We start from the raw sequence: 12237 nt of genomic DNA on the forward strand, positions 1-12237 counted from the left end.
TGAGGTCTTTGGTGCCATAGATGCAATCAGTGCCATGATATTGCCTCCATCTCTGTCGACCTCCAGTGACCAGGATATTGATGTGGATGGGGCACAAGCTGTTCTGGGAGATCTGTATACAGGGTGGTCTTCCGCCCCTGGATCTGAAGCCAGTTTTAAGGCTTGCTCCATCATCAGGAGTTTAAACTTGATCTCCCTATTTTTTCAGGATCTATCGTTGAAGGAAGTGCAGATTATGTACTTACTGGGAAGATGAGTATCTCACAGACAATGGAGGCACTGAGAATGCCTGACTGGGACAGCCTCGCAGCAATAGAGGCACCTTTTAAATCCCGGGGAACCTGGACTACCCAAGCAATATAACAAAAAATGATCCCTAAATAGGGAAATCTTTCCCATCAATATTTTTTTAAGAGAAAGGAAAAGAAAAAAGGGAACAACTGTTCCAACAACTACAAACACTATAAAATATCTAACTACATATTAATTAACTAGCTGCTAAATAATAAAGAGAACAGGCATACAGAAGCCACTGTCTCAGGCTGAAGGCAGTTGAGAAGGAACTGAGGGCAGTTTGTCTGCACAGCCCCATTCAGCCTTGCTGCAAGGCACAAGGATGTATGGAGCACATGCATGGGCTGAATGGGCACTGTTACTAAAATCTCCAATTAAAGGTGCAGGCACACCTGAAGTGGAGCCCTCACAGGAACATTACTCAAAGAAGAACCTTGAAATACAAACATTTATTTCAAAGAGGGATATTTATCTGGTGAGTGTAAGTTATAATTTAATTTTTTTTAAAAAAAGTCTTTTTTCCTGTAAAAAATCATGAAAACTTAATAAATGTCAGAAATAATTAGCTCTGAATTTACCCTCTCTCTCCGCCGCATTCGAGCCGATAACGTTCTCTGCAAGGTGTTAGTTACTAATGAATCACCACCCAGTTTAGAGATAGTAGCAGCCAAACAGTTTTCACGTAAATCTTCGTGTATTTCTTCAGACCCTTTAGGCCTTGGAGTGGCAAAAACTAGCATATGACAGCCACCGCAAGCAACCTACAGTGTAAACACAAAAGGATCTCATCGACTTGCATTCATCTTCTGGACCAACGACTAAGAAACAGGTTAGAAGATCCAAATGTTTTGCTCCACACTAAGTTACAGATTTCAGTAAGATAGAGTACAAACTGTAATCACTGATGTTTAAAATATATAACGGATTGAAACTTTTTAAATACAATATATTGTAAAACCGAATAAAACTAGCCAACTCTCTGGAAGCAAGCAACAAATTCTGCATCAATTTTCAAAGGAGTTTAGTAAATCATTCTGAAGTTAGCCAATATGACATATACACAATGTTACCATCTCTTGAAAACTACCACAAGTCTCATAATATTTGATGTTTTATTTAGAGCCCTAGCCAATCTGGGAGACAGTTATTACATGAGAATCTCAACTTTCTTTTTTTAAAAAAGTTTCTAGCCCTCATAGCTGTAGAGAAAAGCTTGAAAACATGACCCAACTGGCATGTTGATGGCCCAAGAAACAGAAGCAAATAAAAAGAACTCAAAATGGTTTTGGTTTTGTTTGTTTGTTTAATTGATCTTTTGGGGCCTGACTCAATTTCTGAATGTTTGGAGCTAGCATTACAGCAATTTTCCTCAATACCAGCAGAAAGACTAAAACAATAACCTAAAAGAACAATATTGCCTCTCTTTTCTCATCATGTTTGGAGTAAAAAACTAATACATTTTCATTTGATTAAACTTTTGTAAATAACCTACATTATAAATAATCTGTGATATTAAAGTGATATAAACCAGGTGGTTTAGGTCCACACACTGGGTAGAAGGCTATTCCTAAAACTAAAACTACCAAAATGTTTAAAAAAAAATTTGTCTGAAATTTATGGATTCCTTTGAAGTGTTTGCAACATTGCAGTGTTGTGAAAGCGCATAACAATCTGAAAGAAAAACTGACTAGTCTATTTTTATGGTCCAAACCGATCACAGAGCAAGAAGTGAAGCAGCAGAATGAGAAGTGGTAAATAAAACAAAACATTTTAACATTCTTTCAGTATTAATCTACAGTATTAATAAAATACTATAAAGAAATAATATAAATATGATTTTAAACTGTCAGATTTCCTTTAATAAGATATGAAATGATTTTATAAAGTATAAGCATTTCAAAGCTTGAGAAAAAGAACAAAGCAAAGCCTTACCAAACAGACTGTAAACTTCAAGAAATTAGAACATAAGGTGGGTATGAATTGATTAGTAAAATTCTCTTCTCCAAGTCCTAATTTGCCGTGTCGTCCATCTCCAAAAGTAAACATAAGGCCGTTGTCTACATGGAAAAAGAAACATGTTACTAATGTAGAAGGTGCATTAAAAGCACATGACAAAACTGTTATAAGAGTAGAATTCAATACATTTTGAAAGCAAGGTGTATTTCATTTTCAAAAATTGAATCTGAACCAAGATTTGTATGATTTTTAAACTGCTGAATATGTTTCCAGAAGATAAATACATTTTCAGACAAAAGTATTGTCTGGGATTGTTAGTCTAGATAACCAAAAAATAAAATACTAATAAAAAATACAATAAAACTGTATAGCAAAACTGAGACTCATGCATGAGTGTTAGAGAGGACTTTGTGAGGCTACAGCTTCCTTAAGAGGCAGCATGGTCTACAGGAATAAGCATATACAGAAAGTCAAAAACAGAATTCCTAAATTCCAATCTGGCTCTTCCACTGACCACTGGATTGGGCAGTCACTTAACCTTAAATGAAATCTGCATGTTTTCCTCACTGTGCTCATTTTATAATAAACCAATTCCATATCATAAATGATAATACTTTATCATTTTAAGTACATTTCAGAAGTTTCAGCATACATACCTGCTATTACAGCTGTATGATTTTCCCCACATGCAATGTTACATATTTTATGCCTCTTCAGATGTTCCACAGCCTTTGGTGCCGACATTTCAAAAATAAACGTACCATGTCCAAGTTGCCCATATTGTCCAAGGCCAAAGGTATATACATCTGTTTCTGAAAATTGTACATGGAAAGTAAACAAACAGTTAATATGTCCTAATTATGACCTCCCCACTACTGGCAAAACAGAAATCAAATCACTCTCCAACTTTATGAAAAAAAGTTTTACATTTTATCAATTCATAAAGTGTAATCACAATGAAAGAGAAAAATCAAAAGGAACATGACATGAAAAAACCACCCTCCGTCCGAAAGATTTAACTAAACATATAGATCAGTGGTTCCCAAACTTGTTCCGCCGCTTGTGCAGGGAAAGCCCCTGACAGGCCCGGCCAAGGGGCGTACTGGCCACCGCTTCCAGCAGCTCCCATTGGCCTGGAGCAGTGAATCTTGGCCAGTGGGAGCCGCCATCGGCCGAACCTGCGGACACGGCAGGTAAACAAACCAGCCCGGTCCGCCAGAGGCTTTCCCTGCACAAGTGGTGGAACAAGTTTGGGAACCACTGATATAGAAAATAAACTGGTACGAGCTGCTACATATTTTGTTTCACGGCGTACTTGCAAAATAAGCTATTGACTAAATGCACATGTGAAAGTCAGCCAATGAAAATTATACAATGTTATATATTACAGCTGAGGTCAACACAAGCGCACAATTATTTTAAAAAAATCATTATGTATATTTTCCTCTTCAACAGCTTACTCTTGAACTTCTTGCCATATGCAAAACTCTATTTTGTACGATCCAGATCTTTGCAGGTCTGCTATTGCTTAAACATTAAAAAACACTGACAATGTTGTTATTGCAGTGTATCTGGAGACTCCAGGCTTAATTTTCCTCTTCATATACATTATCCATATAACCACCAGCAGGTGTCAGGAACATTTGCTTTTAGAAAGTTTCTCTCTGTTCAAGAATCAAGGTCATTCAGATGGCAAGGTTACATTCAGCAGCTAAATAAAAGCATTTAAAAATAGTTTTAATGTTTGCATATGTTGAAAATAGCTGATGATTTTTTAAGTGGAAGTAAAGGAGCCACACATCTCGCTAGCAAGAGAAAGAGAGAACTCAAGACTTTTGAATGGAAGTGAGTATGTCTGAACGTACATTGTACTCCCACAGGAAATCAAACTTAAGTAGAAGTCACACTGCACACCAGCAGCAGGGCGACTAGGTGCTCCTCCCACTTGTGGGGTAAAAGCCAGACTGCAGCACAGGGGCAGGAATTCCTCCTACCCACGGAGGTAGACACCACACCATAGCACCAGAAGCAGGGCAAGCACAAGCTCCTCCCACCCCTGTGGAGGATGCCAGGCCGTCACACCAGCCATCTATGTACAGTAACTGAATGCTTTTTTGCTGCATTCTCAGAGGAGCAATAAACTGGTAGCACATTTAAACACAAATCACACATTACATTTACTCCAGCGCTATCTTCCAACCACTCTCCCACCTTCATCTTGTCTTTATTGTGGGAGAAGAGGAGGGATGGGAAGAAAATAGAAGTGGAACAGACCCGGCATTACTAGCCCAACATAGTCATTGACTTTAATTGCAACTTCAGGTCAACAAAGAATACAGGATCAGACCTTCTAACACAAAGCTGAAAAAAAAAAGTTTTCTGCTTACAGGATATCTTTTCCTCTCATCACTCTTTTAAAACAATTTTAAGGGTCACTTCTGCAAAATCAAAAGACCATGAAATATAAAGAGCAAGACTTTTTTTTTTTTAAGTATGCAGAATATTTTATAAAAAGTTATCTTCCTACTAAATTTAATATTACAGCTCCCTCTGCTGGAAGATTCAGTGCTAGGAAAAATATCCAGAAAGGGATTGCTAACAAGTAAAGTAAAATAAGAAATCAGAAAGAGATCCCTCAATTCCAATTAACAGAAGAATAACTGATAGATATCTAGGCTTTCCATACGAAGTCTATATGAATACAGATTGTTCTTGAAGCAGATACTTTCTTTAGCCAGAACTGAAGTCTCACCCTCAATTTGGCAAATGGATTTCCCAGGATGCAGGATGCCATAAATTCTAATAGCCTTAGCAACATTCAAATAGGTTGTGAAATTTCTCTGGAGACAAATAGACCTTTGTCATCCTTGCTCTGATGAACATAATGAGTTTAAGTGAAGTTGGATGTTTTATCATATTTTTCACTAAGTCTAAACCGAGGTATGGAACATACTCTTCTCTAAGGCAATTTAAGCCTTTTTGAACATCTGTGCTTTCAATAGTCAGTTGCCATGGAAGGAGAAAAAAAGAAAGCACAGCTTTCTCAAGTGAGTTGCCACCACAGTAAGACATTTGCTGAAGAACATGGATGCAAAAGAAAAATCAAATACAGGTAATGATCCTCTCCAACACAGAAAATAAGGTATTTCCTGTGAGCAGTCTTTATGGAATACATAGAAACAAGAGGGTCAGGCAAACCATCCCTTAGATTTGTAATGCAATTATTGAGGCCAAGGCCACTATTCTGAATTTTCAGAGTGCTTGAGCCTACAATAGAAGATACCCCCCCAAAAAACCCAACCAAACAAAAACCATTAGGGCTAAGGAAATATTGGGAACAGCATCTCTGTCTCTGATATGGCTGAGGAATCACTTCTGTTACTCTACTCGAGATAACCCTTCTCTATGACTAAATCCCTCAGCAGTTTCTCATGAACGGGATCCCTGTAAAGGGATAAGAAAAGGAGGAAGTTTTGGTCGAGTGCAAAGGCATAGCAAAACTGTTCCAAACTATCTTGAACACTTACTGTTAGGACATGATTCCATTCCATGCCACCAAAACAGAATAAATATGGTCCCCTCCAAAACTTAGTAAAATGGGATAAGTTCAAGATCGTTTGAGTTAGGACTCAAGCATTGTGTTCGACAGCAGAAAAAGGCCCAAAGGTACAAGCAGCATAACTGTGCTTCTGACAATAGGGTTTTATATTTTTTCGAGCCAAAATAAGGTTTGAGATTTCTTCTCGTCAGTCTGGCTTTGGAGCAAGTTGAGAGGATTTATGATATATGAAATATTTTTCTTAAAGAAGGGGGTGGTTTGGCAAATGACCAAAGACTTCAATCTTTTTTCTTCTCTATCACCTTATTTATGAAATCTCCACCTTTGTATACATGTCAATAGATACAGAAGAACACTTCCTCCAAATCTCACCTCAAAGTGGTAGCTGAGATTACAGATGAAGCAGTTGTAGCCAAAGAGACCAGGTAGTTTTCACATTTTTGATTTTCTGTGATGGTGGCTAGAGGAAATGAAGGTGTAGGAGGACCATGATTCCTTATAGGAGTGCTCCATGACTCAAGATGAGATCCATGCAATCCCCGATGGCTAGAGATTTCTAGAAGGATCCAGGTTTGGTGTGAAACATGCAGGCACATTCCAAGAGTGTGTTTGCATAATGAGAGAGCTCAAAGGACAGCTATCCAAATATTACACATATCCCTTCCCTATCCAGATTAGCTATAACTCCTATTTACCTCCTCAACTTTGAATTTTAGGAGACTTTTGAAAATGAGCTCTGCATGCTGCCTTAATTTTCTCCTCGGGAAAACTAATTTTTCCCAGATCATTTTGGGCAGCTGAACTTCAGTTAATTCAATTATATTGCCCAATTCCTTTTTTCCTTGCTTGCTTCTTGCACCACAGTATATTCTGGCTTCGCACAATGTTTGGTTTGCTTGATTGGGTATCATCTATAGGCAGTAGCAACACCATTAAGATCTTCAATAAAATCTGTTCTATTTGCTGAACTTCTAAAAAGAACAGCATCACAGCTGACAATAAGAGTAGGGAATAAGGAGTTTGGTCACTTCTGCTCTCCCCATTCTGAGCCTGAAGAGGGAGACCTCAGAAATAGGCGGTAGAAGGCAGTTATTTGCATTCATGGAGTATTAGGAGTGATATGGGCTTTACTCAGCCTGCCAGTGGGGTGAGGGAACAGGGTATACTCAGGATCTGTTCCTTCATGCCAAACAGTGCACCAATAGTATCTGCTCACACACAGCTTCATAGCTGCTGTGCCTGTTATTCTTGCTTCATGTTCTTAAAGCTTTTTTATCATAATCCTTAGAGACAGATGAGTTATACAAGAAGATCTAGATGATCTTGTAAACTGAACTAATAGAAATGAGATGAAATTTAATAGTGCAAAGTGCAACATTTTGCTTTTGGAGACTAAGCAACATAAATTTTTGTTATAAACTGGGGGGGCGTATCAATTGGAAGTGACAAAGGAGAAAGACCTGGGTGTATTGGTTGATCACAGGATGACTATGAGCCATCAATGTGATGCAGCTGTGAAAAAGGCTAACGCAGTCCTAGGATGCATCAGGCGAGGTATTCCGGTAGAGATGGGGAAGTGTTAGTACCATTGTACAAGGCACTGGTGAGACTTCATCTGGAATACTGTGTGAAATTCTGGTTTCCCAGATCATGTAGGAAAGATGAATTCAAACTGGAAAAAGTACAGAGAAGGGCTACTAGGATAATTTGAGGAATGGAAAACCTACCTTATGAGAGGAGACTCAAAGAGCTTGGCTTGTTTAGCCTAACCAAAAGAAGGCTGAGGGGAGATAAGATTGGTCTCTATAAATACATCAGAGGGATAAACAACAGGGAGGGAGAAGAGTTATTTAAGTTAAGCATCAATATGGACACAAGAACAAATGGATATAAACTGACTATCAACAAGTTTAGGCTCGAAATTAGGCAAAAGTTTCTAACCATCAGAGAAGTGAAGTTCTGAAACAGCCTTCCAAGGGAAGCAGTGAGAGCAAAAAACCTAACTGGCTTGAAGACTGAGCTTGATAAATTTATGGAGGGGATGGTAGATGAGACTGCCTACAAGGGCATGTAGCCAGTGGTGAGCTGGAGCTGTAAAATTTAGAAGCCCTTTTAGAACTGGCCAATAGTAGCGCCTTAGGCACCGACTCCATGAGTGCTCCTGCCATGGAGCACCCAAGGGGAAAATTTGATGGGTGCAGAGCTCCCCGCCCTACCCCCTGCCCCAGCTCACCTCCGGCTCCTCCCCTGAAAGCGCCGCCCCGGTCTGCTTCTCCGCCCCCCCAGGCTTCTGCGAATCAGCTGTTTGCGCGGGAAGCCGGGGCAGGCTGAGAAGTAGGCCGCGGCTTCCCACTCAGGCCCAGGGAGGCGGAGGTGAGCTGGGGCTGGGGGGCACGAGGAGGGCTGCCCGTGCCCCAGCAGGTAACCCAGGGGGCCGCGCATGGGAACTGCTCACCTCTGCCCTCCTCGGCCTGAGTGTGAAGCCATGGCCTGCTTCTCAGCCCTCCCAGGCTTCCTGCCGAACAGCTGATTCGCGGGAAGCAGGGGAGGGGGCGGAGAAGCAGAGTGGGGCAGCCCGTTCAGCGGAGGAGGCGGAGCACGGTACAAACAACTAATACATTCTCACAAAATCCCGATGAGGTATTATATAATAGTATCATATATGGAGGCAGACACATTAAGTACTTTGCCTAAAGCCACAGTATTGGAGCTAGGATTGGTATTCCTGGGGGAATTCTGTGCCAAAAAAATTAAAATTCTGTGCACCATATTTTAAAATTCTGCACATTTTATTTGTCAAAATAACACAATATAATCATGCCAGTTTCAATTATTTTAGTAGTTTATTTCAAAATATATGTCAGCAAGTATGTCTGTAACAATACAGACCCTCCCTCAAAAAAAGATTCTGATCATTTTTTTTGACAAATAGATTCTACACTAAGCATATTAATACAGAACTTTGAATAATTAATTTAAATTACAATATAGAACTGTCAGAAGCAGTGCAAAGGCTTAGGGGAGTCAGGGGTAACAGAGGAGCTGAGGGAGAGGGAAGGAGTCTGGAGTGAACCTGGAAAATTGTTGGGTATGGATGTAAGAAGTATGGAACAGGTTTTTTGGGGGTAGGGGCGGGATTGTTAGGGAGTTGGGGAGCCTCTCCCATGAGACCGTAGCTGAACCCAAACCTCTCCCATTCAGGTCAGGCACATCTGCTCTTGCCCCCACAACCTCATCCGCATGGGTCTCTGCAGCCTCCTCCCCTATCCTCATGTGTCCCTGCAGTCCCCCCGCCTGTCGCCAGGCTCAATGCTGTCAGCCCACTAAGTCCTGAGCCTTTGCCCCAGTATTTCCACCCCTAGCTATTCTGAACCCCAGTCTGTGACCCCGCTTCCCTCCCCGCCCCAGCAGGCCTGTGTGCCTCACTCTGTTGTAACCTGGCTCTGCGAGCAGGATGCTGTGATGAACTTCTACTCCTGGGTGAATTCTGCAATACTGGGCATGCATAGAATTCCACCCCCACCCCCCAGTACATTCTGCCCCAGAAGTGCTGCAGTTGAAGTGAGCTGTAGCTCACGAAAGCTTATGCTCAAATAAATTTGTTAGTCTCTAAGGTGCCACAAGTCCTCCTTTTCTTTTTGTGGATACAGACCAACACAGCTGCTAATCTGAAACAGTTCTGGGAAAGTCACTTTTCTGACTATAACCACTCTTTAATGGCTATAAAGAAAAATGTATGATCTATTGGGAAAAATACAGGACTGGGATCCATGAACTGATTTTTTCTAATCTACTCCTGGCGGAATTCTGCACATCTGAAGATATTCAGAATTCATGTATCCTGCAGAGAATTTTTTTTCTGCAGAAAATACATTTCTGCCAAAGAAGTGCTGCAGTTCCACCTTTCACCCACCAGAGGCCACTGTGGTGCCAGAACAGCCAGCAGCACAAACACAGCCAGCTGTTGTGGCACCACAGTGGCCTCTGGTGGGTGAAAGGTGGAACTGCAGCACTTCTTTGGCAGAAATGTATTTTCTGCAGAAAAAAAATTCTCTGCAGGATACATGAATTCTGAATATCTTCAGATGTGCAGAATTCCTGCAGCAGTAGATTAGAAATAATCAGTTCATGGATCCCAGTTCTGTGTTTTTCCCAATAGATCATACATTTTTCTTTATAGCCATTAAAGAGTGGTTATAGTCAGAAAAGTGACTCACTAATTAACACATATTCAAGATTATTTTAAAATTTCACAAGGGGAGGCTTTCTTGTAGAACTCATGGGAAAAAAACACAGATTTCATTTTCAATGTAATAAGATAGAAGAAAAGTTTCTCTAGGCATTGTCTGACATTTCATAAGAGTGTTTGCTCTATCAAGCAAAGTGATTCTTTTAATTACAGGATCAGAGAAAAGCCAACTAGTTTGCATACCTGTAAGTGCCACCGTATGTCCTCCACCACAAGCAACCTGATTAACCCTTTCCAAAATTCCAGGAACTAGCTGTGGAACCCGATTGTTTTTCAGTTGTTCAGGCGACAAACCTAGCTTCCCATTTTCAGGTTCTCCAAAAGTGTAGAGCTCACCATCTCCTGGGGAAATACAAAACAGAGCAGGAGTCATAGTACTTCACTAAAAGGCAGAGCTGGGCCAAGTTATTTTCTCATGCTTTCCTGGTTTGTAAAGTACCCGTTGCTTTTTGGACTTTTGTTTTAAATTATAAATAAAACAAAATGAGAGTTGTAATGTTTCCCTATGCGAGGAGTCTGTCAAGAAGAAAACCAAAACAATACTTGATTCTGAGAGGTGTCAGTGAATCACAACTCCCATTCTAGTCACTATTTACATCAATTGGAGTTGCTTGCAGCAGTCTTAGCAAAGACTGGCCCTACTAATGGGATACATGAAAGTCCATGCTCGCCTCTGATGGAGAGTGAGGGGACAGAATAGGAAACCAGTGCAAATATTGTAAAAAGATTTGTTAATGAGCTACATAACAAGAAAAGAACCATTGTACTGAATACTAGAAATAAATGGCACTATATCAAGCGCTCCAAGGTTCACCATGGCATTATCTCCGTCAGAAGAGATTTCACCACCTCAGTATTACATAACAGCTTTCTGGTCAGCCCAGCAGTTAAAGAAAAAAAAAATCCTTCCCAGGCACCCAGACTTAGTTTTACGAGCACAGGGTTTTCAGTCTGTTCAATCCTAAATACAGCAATCCATTCTTTTATAAAAGAGTTTCCTTTGTTTTAACACTTTTCAGTTTCCACCTTTGTTTTTTTTAAACAATCAGATAACAGTCTGAGTTATCTAATCTGGCCATCTGTTTACCCTTCTACTATATTGATAGAAGAGTTAAAAATTTCAAAGTTACTGTCTACTGCTGTGCCAGTTCCGATCTGATTTTCTGTTCCAAAAGCTCTGTTAGCATTCTGCTATCCTAGGTAAGAGCTAGGTCAAGTGGGAGAGATCTCTGGTTGCTGGGTAAAGCTCCAAGGACGTAGCTATGGGTCTCCACCAAGCCTGAAAGAGGCCTGTAGAAACATTTTTCATAGTACTTGAGTTGCTCCTTAGAACTGATGTTCACATTGAGACTCCCTCTGTACCTGAAGCAGCTGGATGCAGTAACTTTTTTTTTTAAGCGAAAATTACAGTTACTCCATGATGGTGCTCTGCCAAACTGTAAAAGCAATAGGCATTAAGCCAGTTGTAAATAACAGAAATCAGGAGGCCTGGGTTCTATTCCCAGCTCTGCACCGACCAGCTGGGTTATTCAGCACTCTGTGACTGTTTCTGCAACCGTAAAGTGGGACAATGAAACTTACTTTCCCCTTTTTAAAGCATTTCCATGGACTTCTATGGATAAAAAAGCTATATAATAGCTAAGTATTATTAAAAGGTGCTTACTGACTAAGGGTTTGACCCAAAATCTATTTAAGTCAAAAGGAAACTTTCCAATGATTTCAATGGTCTTTGGATCAGGCAAAAAGTTCTTAGTCAAAGTCTGTCCAAGACTTTGAAGACATAAAACACTACATTAAGTGCTATATATTATTACTATTATGGAGTTATCATGCACAGTGTCTTTATACCAAGCAAACTTTATATAAAGTCATTTAATCTTTTCAGCGGACAAACAGGTTAATAATTTACACTTGGGCCACATTCTCCACTCCCATTCACATGCAACTCCCATCCACCAGAGTCAATGGAAGTTGCGAACAACTAAATGAGGTAGGAATTTGGCTCTTAATAGATTTGGCAGAAAGAATCATCATAAAAATTATTTACATCTCCATATATGCTCTAAGAACCAGAGCATTGATTTTGTTTTTTAACCTATAGCTGGATTTACCAAAGCAAAAGGATAAATAAAACTCTCATATGAAACAAATCGAAGACAAAGAAATGTTTTGACTAAGG

The 12237-nt window shown here is 40.1% G+C and overlaps 1 protein-coding gene across 12 annotated transcripts in view; it reads right to left on the reverse strand.

The window, feature by feature from the left end:
• The window catches only part of LOC140916595 (X-linked retinitis pigmentosa GTPase regulator), a 92930-nt gene that overhangs the window by 52731 nt on the left and 27962 nt on the right, over positions 1–12237 (reverse strand). For 11 of the 12 annotated variants that reach the window (XM_073358269.1, XM_073358298.2, XM_073358317.2 and 8 more), the window contains 4 exons: positions 10242–10400; positions 2907–3062; positions 2227–2351; positions 873–1055 (listed from right to left, as the gene is read on the reverse strand). In XM_073358269.1, the coding sequence (XP_073214370.1) occupies positions 873–1055; positions 2227–2351; positions 2907–3062; positions 10242–10400 (623 nt within the window). The remainder of the gene's footprint in view (positions 1–872; positions 1056–2226; positions 2352–2906; positions 3063–10241; positions 10401–12237) is intronic. The other variant, XM_073358318.2, reaches the window with a different exon arrangement.

This window comes from Lepidochelys kempii, chromosome 1 (assembly GCF_965140285.1).
Source record: "Lepidochelys kempii isolate rLepKem1 chromosome 1, rLepKem1.hap1, whole genome shotgun sequence".
Classification (NCBI taxonomy): domain Eukaryota; kingdom Metazoa; phylum Chordata; order Testudines; family Cheloniidae; genus Lepidochelys; species Lepidochelys kempii.